The sequence below is a fragment of the Montipora foliosa genome, chromosome 9 (genome assembly GCF_036669935.1).
Source record: "Montipora foliosa isolate CH-2021 chromosome 9, ASM3666993v2, whole genome shotgun sequence".
In the NCBI taxonomy this organism is placed as follows: domain Eukaryota; kingdom Metazoa; phylum Cnidaria; class Anthozoa; order Scleractinia; family Acroporidae; genus Montipora; species Montipora foliosa.
Window position 1 is genome coordinate 13,203,550 of NC_090877.1, and position 13,828 is coordinate 13,217,377.

General features: G+C 40.2%; 1 protein-coding gene across 1 annotated transcript; it reads left to right on the forward strand.

The window, feature by feature from the left end:
* The first annotated feature begins 8,537 nt into the window (after positions 1–8,537).
* LOC137970919 (melatonin receptor type 1C-like) lies at positions 8,538–11,535 on the forward strand. The gene has a single exon (XM_068817580.1). The coding sequence runs from the start codon at positions 8,538–8,540 to the stop codon at positions 9,531–9,533; it is 996 nt and encodes a 331-aa protein (XP_068673681.1). The 3' UTR covers positions 9,534–11,535.
* The last annotated feature ends 2,293 nt before the right edge of the window (positions 11,536–13,828 follow it).

Genomic DNA, 13,828 nt, shown 5'->3' on the forward strand with positions numbered 1-13,828 from the left:
GAGAAAGGACAGGGGAATTCACACGCATGAGAGAGAACATCATCCACACTGAATTGCATGCCATATACACTGGCCTAAGAAACTGGCCTAGGAAACTTCGGAACTCGAATTTGCCCGTTTTTCATTTCCAGATACCTGGGATGTTAGAGAGAGCAGAATGCAACATTGTTGGATCTTTTCCTCTTACCAATAATACAAAGCCTTTTGCGTACACGCATAAGTGCCACGTACATTTGATGTTCATCGGTCAAAAATCCTAGGTAAAGTAAAGTAAAGTAAAGTAAAGTAAAATTCTTTATTTAAAACACGATTAGTGTTTAAGCACTACGTGCTTGCGGGGTCGTGTATCTAATTAATTATCTAGTTATCTAATTACTTACTGAAAAATGAATGAAACATAGGAAATTAATTTACTTTATCGCAAATGTGATCCCCCTAAATGGTGTTCCTGAAGCCAGCTTTGAGTCGGTTCTAGATCGATTTCGTCTTCCTCCATTACTTGTGGTCTTACGGCTCACAAAAGTATATTGCTGGGTGGGAAACGTTGCTCATTTTCACATTGCATTGTCTGATATTGTAACAACCATATAAACAAAAGGGATCCACGTCTAATAGCGACAGTTGCGGCTGACAACTACAGAAATGACTTGTGAATATTCCCGTCAACTTTAAGCTCTTGTTTTGAGGGTCGTGGTGCTTTCGCTTCCACTCGACTGGAAGAACAATTTGTCCGATATTTTAACTTCGCCGGAAACTTACAGTATTCGTTATTAACAGGCAAAAGCAGGCAGAAATATGATCGTTCAATACACCTTACCTTGACTCTTTGTTACAAGGGTGACTAAGATTTCTTCCTAGGCTCCCTTCGGTCGCTGGCTTATTTTACTTCGCTGTTCTCTGTATGGTGACAGTATGATCACATCTGACATGCGCACTTGTGTCCTGTACTGATTGGCAATATGTTCCGCTGCGAAAACCTAAAACATATACAAAAGGGTCAAATTTTTGCAGGCTTAGGATTTTTGTCATTTTGACTGATATAATTTTTCAAGACGAATGAATGAATAATTGCTTGAATGATTAAATGAATAAATACCGGCATCATTAATAGATTGTCTGAAAGGACGAACGCATGCGCAAACACAGCACCAACAGCAGTCTTTGCTATAGTCTTTTCTTTCTGCTTCCTTAACTAGTCTTATCCTCCCATGATCACCTGTTTGCTCACGAACAAAAAGAAGTGAATAAACGGAGCCTCAATCTTGCAATGAATTTTAGAGTCTTCCTTCTGCTTACCGCTTTTTGAACTTCCTTCATGTTCCATTTGGATTCTTTGTTGCTCTCTGAGGTTGCAATAGGTGAGGATTCTTCCTGTCCTTCTACTTGGCAGAACACAATAGGAATATCGCGTCGCTGGCGAATGATCGCGGGGCAAAAAGTGATCAGGCTGGATTAAGTGCTTTTACCACCTCAGCTGTCTAAAGTTCTCCATCGTAGAATTGCTTGGACGGGAATTCGCAAATACCTTGTTAAAAGAAGGTCCTTTTCTTACGGTGATTAGAATCTTAGAACCTGCTATGAGCTGGAAGGTTGAATTGTTAAAACCTTGGACCCCACCCAACCCCCATTTTCGGTTAAGCCCACCGCTCCACTCAAATCTCGTTGACCTTTTCTTTTTAATTAAATCAATATTGGCGAAATTCAGAGACCGATAGAGTCTGGAAAGGGGTTTTTTTTATTATTACCCTCCTGTACTGTAGCTTTAGCATCATTGCTCGTTTTGAACGCCTCTCAAACATAAACGCACTCAAAGCAAGTACCACGTGATCCTGAATGACTGGCTGCAGTTGTTTGTGGTCACCAATCATGACCACTTGTCGCACTCCTGAGCACGTGATGGGAACGAGAGATTCAGCTCCTTGCATATGCCACATTCATCAACAATGCAGTCTTGGATATTATCACCCCGGGGGGGGTGATGACGGGGATGCTCGTCGTCTCGCTTAGGGGTGTAAATTTTGGATTTTGGTCTCGCTTAGGGTGTTCCGGGCAAAGCGCCAATATTTTAAGCCGCCAAGGTCTCGTTTAGGGTACCCCGAAGAAACACAGAATTACGCGAAGAGAAACAGAAGTCAATTTTTCTTTTTAACTTGTTTTTAGGGGTCAAAATTTCCTTTCCCCCCCCCCCCCCCCCCCGGGATTATCACGAGGATATTATCATGATCAGGGAAAACTACGAGTCAACAGGAACTTGCTAATAGTTTAAATGAGTTCTATGTCTTAGTTAATGCAGACATTCCACGACTCAATGATGCTACTATACTGCCAGCCTTAAGCTTCCTCCCAGCTTCTGGAAGTTTCAATACTGCCCGGCTTTTCGAGGTTTGTAAGAAATTGCTTGCCATCAAATCTTTCAAGGCCCACGGCCCAGATAATGTACCGTGTAGATTGGTGAAATAATTTGCCTACGAATTGACTGAGCCTGTTACCAGCATTTTCAATATATTACTTCGATCTGGTATTGTACCTGCACTCTGGAAAGACTCTAACATTATACGTATTCCTAAAATACAACCACCCACAAACGAAGGCGACACTAGACCTATTTCTCTAACTGCTTCTCTGTCCAAGGTCCTTGAGGATTTTGTGGTCACCTGGTTAATAGTGGATGTAAGGGATAAAATCGACCCAACTCACTTTGGATGCCTGAAGGGAACCTCTACAAAGTATTGTTTACTTGATATGATTCATACTTGGCTCTCGTACCTCGATTCCCCTGGTCATCATCTCCGCCTTTGCTTCCTAGATTTTTTCTAAAGCTTTTGACCGTATTGGATATAATTTACTAATCGAAAAGCTTTTGGATTTAGCAGTCCGCAGAACTCTAATACTATGGAACATAAACTTCCTGACGAATCGCCGACAAGGTGTAAAACTACCTGATGCAATTTCTGATTGGCTCCCGGTAACAGCTGGTGTTCCCCAAGGAACAAAACTTTTGTTCCTTGTAATGGTTAACAATTTGAATGCTACTACACCTGAATCATACATTTGGAAGTACGTTGACGATGTTGACGTCTGTTTGTAAACACAACATGGTAGTCTGCAGCACTGCTCACCTTTGCGTTGTGGCTGGAGGGTAGTGATTATGTCACAATTTCAGTTGATAATATAAAAGGAATCGCTATGCATTATGGGATACTATTCATTTCACCGGCTCGGCAGAGGTCTTGGGTTCCGTATCCCGTTGAAGCCACCTGAATTTCTCAAGTTTCTGCAAAAGACAATTGCTTTTAATATTGTCCATCAAAGTGCGAGGATCACTTCTCTCAATTTATGGGCATAAAACTGGTGTCCTAAAAACTCCAGCTTTGTTCCTAGGAAAAAGAGTTGCAAGTTACACGCTTTAAGGTCATCCGCTTCTGAGAGAGCTAATCTGCGGTAGCAGCGCAATGTTTGTGGAACAATTTGCCGTTGTACGAGAACACTTTTCACGTCAGATAAAGACATTTCAAACAGATCTTGTTTGATAGTTCCGAAATGTTAGTGCATTAAGGTGTAAAATTAGTAATTACTTACAGTCTAGTTTTCTGTTTATAACTTCTGCTTATGGTAATTGTTACATATTGTTTACACTATAGTTGTTAGATATTCATTGTGACGCGCATTGTTTATTTAATAGGATTCGCGGAACAGAAATAATTAATATTATTGACAAAATAATATTATAACCCCCAGGACTTTTTAAGAGAATGTTTTAACTGAGGAAGAGACATACTACTGTGAACAGCTTGAGGCCAAGGCTTTGAAACATTGACGAATAATAATGTAAATTTGAGTTGTTCCAGTATGTTTCTGGAATCTACAATTCAGTAGATGGTTTCCACAGTGACGTCATCAAATTCTAAAACCAAAACCGCAAGGTGTTTTGAATTTTTATCTTTTGGAGGTTGAAGATGATCTAGTAATAAATTTTTTTTCCGGTTTCCAGTTCCATGACGTCTCTCGTTTGGAAAAGACAGCATTTTGAATTTTCCAATTGTCACCTTGCGTGACACCATGATACAAAGTTATTACTGGGTTGCGTATGGGCAAACCCAGTCGAGGTCTGCGTTTAGTTTGTTTGTTTTCTTCCTTTTTTTTTTTTTTTTTTCTTTTCCGTGTCGGTAAAAGTCTTGCCTGTCACTCCCCTGATAAGTGTTGCCTTTGTGTATAGAGCCTTTTGCGCGTATTTTCTTAGGATCGAGAGGGTAGTGGAACTGCGTAGATTTCTCTGGTGGACACAGTAGAATCATCAACTTAGCCTGCAATGGCGTCGAAAGTCATGCAACGCGAATGGCGTTTTAGTGAATCCTTAAACAAAATATACCCTTATGGAGCTCAATAATGGAAAGTCAGTTGGATAAACTAGGCATAAATCTCAAAAGCGACGAGTACTGGACTTCGACAACAATCTATCGCCCGTCGAGACGAAATCAAAGTGAGCAGTATTTACCTGAAGTACATGGTAATTTGACACAATTGAGTTTCTTGTCTTCACGCACGCAATGAAATAGGAAGAGGTTTTCGCCTCTAAGAGCAAATATGTTGTTTGTTTCAATAAAATTTTCGCTGCAAAAGGATTCTGTGGTATTTTCTGCCTTTGTAAATTATAATATCATGTTGTGTATTGAATTTTCGAGCTTAAGGTTCAAATGTGATATGGGAGAAGTTTTTTAGTATTGCTCTGTAAGCAGGAAGGGTTCACAGGCCTGTTGGAAGCGTGCTTGAGTTTCAACAAAATGAGCCCCAAAATCAGTGAAAACTTGTGACGCAGATGAATAATAAAGCAGCTGCTATTTCCAAAATGATGGAATTACCTGGTGATAAATAACGTCGTACGCGTCTTGGAGAGTAAATTTTGACTTTGCATAAACAAGAGTTGGGCGATTGTGATCTTTGTTTTGACTTCGCTCATTTCATTGTCAAACTTTATAACACTTGACAGAAAAAGAAACTTACAAAAACCCGGTATCTTGCCATCATTTGACACAGATGCTTCACTGTTTGGCGAGTAAACATGCCGCGGTAACTTAATCACGACGCCCGCTGAATTCCGGCCATGTCACTTTCGATTTTGCAATTTACTTGAACGTAGCAAAAATCTCCCAAAATGTTTCTCGCTGATCGTAACTATTTATATTCTATATTCACGGTTCAAAATTAATGTTGTTTTCATGTCGTAAATATTTTATTCTCGATCGACCGTCCGAGAAACTTCCTTCTGCTCTTTCTGAAAACTGTGTATCAATATTTATTTGCTTTTTCATCAATATTTGTTTTGCATAAAGCAAGCTAACAGAATCTGTACCTTGCTGAGTTCGCATTTGTTAGCGTTAATAGTATTTTCGGTCAGATGTTTCTGTTTTCCATGAGGGGTTTATTGTTTTGGTCTCCCATCCCAACACTAACCCCGCGAAACAGGGCTTGACTTCAGTGAAGTTTAGTATTACAAAATTTTCGGATGCTCATAGGGCACACTTGTGGTGAAAAGAAGTTGTGAGGGAACTTGAAAATTATCAACATGTCGGCCCAGAAGCCAATGTTTCTCGCTTCTCTTTTATTTGTTATACTTCAGAGACTGGAATGCTGTATTTCAATACCACACAATTCAGTGCCTTCTGATTTTCTGTAGCACGTACCACAGGCAAGCCAGTGTATGCTTCACAGAAGCATCTAGTTTCGGTGAAAAAATGTCCATGCCTATAAATCTCAGCAGTCTGAGCGTTTCAAGTACATAAGGAGATTTGTTCAAACTCATGTATTTCATCTCATGAGCGAAAAGTGAGCGCTTTCATTGCTAAGTGAATTTCAGAGGTTCGTTTGGATTTCTGGTGCCATCCGAGTTGTTCAATATCCGACAACAAAGTTGTGAAAATCCGACATCCGAGTTGTGAACAGTTCACAACAAATTGTGAAATCCGACATCCGAGTTGTAAAAATCCGATATCTGAGTTGTGAAAATCCGACATCCAACTTGTAAAAATTCGATATCCGAGTTGTTGAAAATGCGACATCCGAGTTGTGAAAATCCGACATCCGAGTTCTTGAAAATGCGACATCCGACTTGTAAAAATTCGACTTCCGAGTTGTAAAAATCCGACATCCGAGTTGTGAAAATCCCACATCTGAGTTGTGAAAATAATGCTACGACAGAGCAAAGTTCAACCAACAACATGGAAACGTTTCATTCATGACGTTTTCTCACTATGGGACGTAAATCATGAAAGAAGAAATCAAGCCGTTCATTGCGAAAGCTAAGTATTTCCAACCAACTATAAAATTGGCACAGAAGGAGAACACTTTCCTAGGCAACACTATGCAAGGAGAACGATTCGAAAAAGAATGTTTTTACGATATCAAGACATATCACAAGCAAACTGAATCCATCCAATACACGCATTTTATCTCTTGTCACCCACCAAGGTGCCAAGAAGGGTTTTATTAAAGGAGAGGTCATTCTCTTCAAAAACAACATTTGAGGCCGCACTATTTCTATTCAGAGCCCGCCTTGAAGAGCGAGGCTACCCAAAACATCAATTTTTCTGGAAGGCAGTCGGCACTTAAAAAAAAGTCAAAACCAGCGAGAAAATCCTACCATTTGTCCCAACGTAAGAATAGTCAAAGCCACTGCTTACAATGATCTCCGGTTTCCGTAGCATGAAGTGACTAAGAGTATTTGTTATACCTCCCAACTCAAATACGTTTTCTGATTGGAGGAGAACGTGTTACGTGTCATTGGTCAAAAATTCATGACGCCCTAGGGCGAACAAAACTTGTTGACGCCCTAGGGCAACAACAACTTGAACTTTCGACTCACACGTGATCAGGTCGTGCACCTTTGAAGAAACGGCGGCAAATCTGTACGCCAGCCGACGTCAAGCAAATAATTTTTATCTGTGTATTGTTCTATTTTGAGTTGGGAGGTATAACAAAACACTTAATGACTGGTCCCTCGGGAAACAGTGAGTTTTGCTTCCCCTCGACCTCAATGTTTCCCTCGGCTCCGCCTCGGGGAACATTGAGGGTCTCGGGGAAACAAAACTCACTGTTTTTTCCTTGGGGCCAGTCATTAAGTGCGTATTATACTCCCCTCTGGATGGGATGCTAGTCTATCGCAAACGTAAGAATAACAATAATACTACTACTACTACTACTACAACTACTACTACTACTACTACTACTACTACTACTACTACTACTACTACTAATAATAATAATAATAATAATAATAATAATAATAATAATAATAATAATAGAACTTATATGGCGCTGATATCAATATTGCTATTTTCATCAGCGCTTAAATCGTAAAGCTACATAAAACCTACTAAAAACGAGATTAAAAGGCACATAAAATTACCGAAAAGCTTTCGGAAATAAAAATGCTTTGAGTGTCTTTTGAAAAGATGCTACCCAGCACTGTCAAATCTTAAAACAACAATGATGCGCGAATGCAGGTTTATTCAAAACGAAACTTTCACAACTCAGATGTCGGATTTTTACAACTCGGATGTCTGACTTTGTTGTCGGATTTTCAACAACTCGGATGGCACCTACAAGTTTCCGTACACCAACCAGCAACATGGCGGCTCCATACAAAACTCAGAAACCATGCACCGCACAGACCTGAGAATTGGTGAGGTAATTTATAAATGTGTATCCCAAACATTCCAATTTTTTGTTTCTTTTAACGGTTTCGATTTTCTTTTTTTTTTTTTGTTGCGTGACAGTGAAAACGATATTCGGTATAATAAGGTGGAGGACCCAATATTGAAATCAGTTTTAACGCAGGTGGATTTTCCAGGCGTAGCAGCTGAACAGTGGAACCACTGCACATTACTAAGTTATGTCTGAGAAAACACACTTGGCAGATTTCCTTACACTTTTAGAAGCGCTAATAGTTTCCTTTATCCGACCACGTTGTTTCCGCCCTTCTTCTTTGCAAATCAAATTTACATCCTGCTTACTCTTTTTTTGTAATTGTCTGGTTGCGACTACCATTTTAATTTTCTTAATTTGATTTTATCTTTTGGGTTGTCCTTGTATTGACCAGCTTAAATCTGAATTCTTATTTAGACCAACAAAGTTATAAACTCGCATACATTATGGTAACGCGTCTAACTTGTTTAATTGTACTGTACATAATGTGATATCCAAGCTGTAAGGTAATTTAATAGTGCAATGTTGTCTGATACTGAATATAAATACCAAGAATAACAACAGAAGGGTTAGGGTTAGAGTCAGGAAAAAAAAAAAACAGCAACAACAACAACACGGGAAACCTAGCGAGTGATTTTGAATTTAGAGCTGATATCGAGTTCTGAACAAATGAACAAGATAAACAATTTCGATATAGGGATTAAAAAAATCAAATCTTTAGACACTAGGATATTGAAATGACAACAAGTTATTGGCTGACGAGACATGTGGCAAAACAAAACTGACTGCTCTTTTTAAAATTGTGGTAAATATTAAATCTTAGCAGTCGCGCTAAGATGACCGATGAACTGAGTTCTCGAAGCCTCTTTATAACCGCCTTGGAAGTTTTGTCGATATTGTCTTTAAACGTTTTGTCGCTAACAGGAAACACGTTAGTCTGCATCGCAGTTTTCAAGAACGTTCGACTTCGGTCAACGACTAACATGTACATCGTTGCTCTAGCACTGAGTGATCTGCTATCCGCCATTTTCGTGATGCCTTTCGTTTGCGGCGTGCTTGTAGCCAGTAAATGGGTTTTCGGTGACGTGGTTTGCCATTTTCACGCTTTCTTTGGCTTGTTTGTAATATACGTTTCCCCCGTAACGATGGGTATGACGGCTGTGAATCGATATGTGAGGATGTGCAAGCCAGACGAGATATACAGGAGGTGGTTTTCAAAGCGGAAGTCTATTGCTTTCCTCACGTGTGTGTGGATCGTTGTTGCTTGCTACATTGCCGTTCCGCGGATTGCAGGTTTTCAAGAGCACCGGTTCATTCCAGGGTATGCGCGGTGTTCCCTTGAACATCACAGCTATGCTGGGAAAATGATTCATTACTGCATTGTCCTCGTTCTCTTCTTTTTGACACCTCTGATAACAACTGTTTTCTGCTACCGAAAAGTCTCGAAGATGATACACCAGCACAACGAAAATGCTTCAACTAATATTCAGCAAAGCGTTACCACGGGCATCAGGCACGAAATAAATATCAGTAAATCCCTCTTTGCAGTCGTGTTTGCCTTCATGGTATGTTGGGTACCATTTTGGATCATTGTAATCCTACGGCGTTTCTTCCTTGAGGAAAAAATTCCTCGAAACGTCGAACTCTTGTGTATGTTTCTCCTCTATTTCTCCAACACAATAAACCCATTCGTGTACGCAGGAATGAATTCCGCTTTCAGACGAGAATTTCGCAAGCTACTCCTCTGCAAACAATGCCGTAAAGATACCGTTGCATCTGGCAGAGAAGGGGTAAACACAAGAAGTAAACACGCACAGCAACATATCGGATAAGGCTTACTGAGTTGGATAGACAACACCACCGTAGACCGTTTTCCAGAAAGCTGTGTGTTTCAGTAATCCGGTCATTTCACTATGGTATTGATCAAACCCTAACCCCCGCAAAAACTAAACTCGCTCGCATGGACAAACGTTTAAAGTACATGTTGCCTTACCTGAAAAAGCAGGTCTTTTTTAGCGTGTTTCAGACCCGGCGAAAAAGCAAAATAACTGCTAGATTCCTTGCTTTGAAACGTCAGTCTTTACAAGATACAGAAGAAAAGAAAGGATAAAAGGAGAAGGTTTTTAAGACCTGCGCACCAGTTGTCATTAAATTCAAACAAAACATTAACAACAGAACAGTTTCTTTGAAGTTGGTTAGGTGTCGATGTTTTTTCACAGCATAATCAAACGTTATCCAATACATCGCAATGTAGAGGCAACGCATCGAGACACGCTCAAGTCAATACATATAGGAACTCACAGCCGAAATGCAAAATATCTGCGACACCATTATATGGCGGGACGCCTGTTCTTGTGAGATGTTGACGGTTCAACGAATGACAAAATCAAACACGTGGCCGGGATCAAGGGACAACACGCAGCAACTCTCTACCACTACTAATCAAACGAAGCAAGACTGCGGAAGAAGCAACTAACATCTAGCCATGCCCCACGGTGCCCTGTAAGGGATATGAAATTCAAAAACTATACTTATCTATCACTGTCACTTATCTATCTGGCAGTGTCAATAAATTACCTAGCACTGCTACTTATTATCTAGCACTGTCACTTAATCATCGGCAGGTACAAAACACAGGTCACAGGTCATTGTTTTACCAATACAGAAAGTATCCTAAACATTCATAAAAAGCTACCTTAGGCCTAGGATTAGCTTTAGGGTTAGGATTTAATAAGGGTTTAATAATAGGTGATAATAAGTAGCAGTTCTAGTCTAAGATAATTAAGTGACGGTACTAGATAATAACTAGCAGTTCTAGATAATTAAGTGAAAGTGCTAGATAAGTATAGATTTTGGATCTCATGTCCCTTACAGGGCACCGTAATGCCCCTTACAAATTATCTTCTGCGTATCGCAAAGCTTTACATTCAAAACTGCAGAAGGAACCAAGTGAACCAGTTGGGCGGGTCTTCGGAATCTTTTGGTGATATGGTTACATTTTGGAGCTGTTAATATTAGTACTTCTGGTAGGGTTGTAAGTGGTCTCGTCAGTATTACGATTGGCATTGTAAGTAGTGTGAATTGTAAATAATTTGTAACTTAAAAAATGTAACGTTTTATGTCGTTCGTTGAAACGATATATATAGAGAGACGTGATTGCTGGTGAACTCCTATTTTTAATGTCGGCTTGTGTATTGAGAGAATTAGACAGAATTACAATGAATCAAGTATTCTTTAATATGATCTCGCGATCTGCGAGTGGTAAATCAGGGGTATTGATTACGTTACTAATATAAACACAACTAGATCTCGCAAGTTGGTGTCACAATACAATGTCGGAATCCGGTATCGTTCCAAAAAAAAAAAAAAAATTAAAAATAAACTACACGCTCCACGAGCGTAAACTGCGTTGCCTATGGTACTTGTTACACAAAAATAGAGAGCACTGAGTTGGGTAGTGTTGAACTGCAGCGTTCCAATTAATTTTTGGAAGTGGGGGCTCATTTAGACCATTTGAGAGGTCACCCAGACGCCGTGCTGGCAGTGGCCCTTTAGTTCACATGTTCTGACGTTGATTATGTGCCAGGGGCGAATCCGGAAATTCCAGAAAGAGGAGGCCGCACAAATTGCGTCGAGAGCGCACCCCCCTCACCCCCCGCCCCAGGGTAGCCAAAAGACAGATGAAGAAAAAAAATAACATAGTTTGTATATAAACCTTCAATTCTCAGCGAAAGATTAGTGGCAATAGATCGAGACAAAGAAATACAAATACATGATAACACAATATTGATTTTTTTTCTTTTACGCTAGATAATGATTTACAATAAAGTTTTGCAAATGTAATGCATGCAAGCTGTTTATGGTAATGGAAAGAAGCAGCGTAGTTATCATCTTATAATCTGATGAAGCTTAATGAGGATTCTAGCTGACAATTAAAGTCTGGGATGTGGCGAGAATCCTTTAAATGCTCCACATACTGATTGCAGTCCATATTTCTTAATTATAAAGTTACCTGTTAGTAGGAGATCTGTACATTGGTTCCACATGACATCCTGTTTGGCTTACAAGCTGGCAACCAGAAGCCATGATTCATAAAGACTTGTTTCACTTAGCCCTTAACTGAATAAAGGTTTTTGCATTGATAGGCAATTTCGTTCGCCATTTTTTAAATTACCCAGGAGATACTGGAAACTCTTGTCTCTCCCAGGGCCCTCTAGTCCTGTTCCGGGACTCCCTCTTACCCCGCCCTGAAAACGGGCATGGAACCCATTTTCAGGGCGGGGTAAGAGGGATTCGCGGAACAGGAATAAGGGCCCTCTCGCTCAACGCATTGTCCTCGATATGTATTCTGGATAATTTTCAAGATGGACGGGTTTACTATCAAGTTAACTTGATCCTCCTTTGTTTTGTACAAGTTAATGTGTCTCTAACAGGATTGTCCAAGTCTAAGGAGGGAGTTTCTAAAATACAGGAACTGCTGTCTTTGCGAAAAGGGCATCAATCTCCATTTGCAAGAGATTAAAATGGAGTTATCGCGAGGGAACGAAAAGGCAATTGGTGTCTTCGTTCCTGGCAGTGAAACCAAACAATTGGGCTGGATTCCAAGGGAAACCATCAGTGAATTGGCGAGAATGGGCCAAATGAAAAGTTAAAGATGAGGCTTACAACTTTCAAGGAGAAAGAAAGTTCATTTCATTGTAGTAACATTGATTGTGTCATAAAAATTTCCTCATCTGAGTTGTAACTCGTCAGCTTCACCGTTCTTTTATACTAGTTGTCGCGGCGAGTAAAGGTCCCAGAGTAGACTTTAGAGAGGGACAGATATGTAGTGGTCACTGCTTCGAGACCTAATTCCGTCAACGTGTTTCCCTTCGGCAAGAAACTCCACTCTGTCTCTCTCGACCCAGGTGTGCAAATGGGCACCGGCTACACACTGCTTGGAACAACACTACGATGGACTAGCATCCCATCCAAGGGGGAGTAGATACCTTGGTTGTTAGAGAATGCATAGTGCGACACAGTTGATTCTTTTCCGCTTATCAATAATACAAAGCCCTTTGCGTGCACGCGCAAGTGCCACGTTCATTTGATGTTCATCCGTCAAAAATCCCAGATGTTCCTGGAGTCAGCTTTGAGTCGGTTATAGATCGATTTTGTCTTTCTCCATTGATTGAACCAGAGAGATTATGACGTAATCCCATTCGCTTCCTAAAAAAGGAATACGACACAAGTACATGTAGTCTTACGCTTCAAGAGAGTACATTGCTGGGTGGGAAACGTTGCTCTTGTTCACACGGCATTGACTCACATTGTAACAGCAGTATAAACTATCGGAATCTACGTCTAATGCCGATGGTTGCGGCTGAACACGACAGAAAGGGGTTGTTAATATTGTCGTCAACTTTAAGCTCTTGTTTTGAGGGTCGTTGTGCTTTCACTTCCACTCGACCGAAAGAACAATTTGTCTGTTATTGTAACTTCGCCGAAAACTTACAGTATTCATTATTAACGGGCAAAGCAGGCAGAAATATGATGGTTCAATATACCTTACCTTGACCCTTTGTTACAGTGGTGACTAAGATTTCTTCATAGGCTCCCTTCAGTCGCTCGCTTATTTTACTTCTTTGTACTCTGTATGGTGGCAGCATGACTACGTCTGACATGCGCACATGTGGCCTGTACTGATTGGCAATATGTTTTGCTACGATAACCTGAAACATGTACCAAAGGGTCAGATTTGCCATTTGCGGGATTAGGATTTTTGTTATTTTGACAGATATATAATTAATTGATTGAATGAGTGAATAAATAAATACATGCATTATTGATTGATTGTCCGAAAGAACGAACGAATGTTAAATGCGCCAGCACAGCGACACAGCACCAACAGCTGTCTTTTCGACAAACACACAAAAAAAGATCTTGGCTAATATCCAGCCATCTTGACCTCACGCTTGGTCAATAACCCATCTATATAGGCAAACCGGTCCAAGATGAAAAGGAGAAGATCAGATAGATCAGCCACGAAGCAACATATTTAGGTTGCCAAACTGCTCCAATTTTCTGTTTCCATTTTGTCGGACAAATGTTTTTTATTTAGTCATGTCGAAGTTCCAGTACGAATTCT

Excerpts from the sequence above, each read along its gene's own strand:
- LOC137970919 (XM_068817580.1), top strand. The coding sequence starts at position 8,538 with ATGACCGATGAACTGAGTTCTCGAAGCCTCTTTATAACCGCCTTGGAA.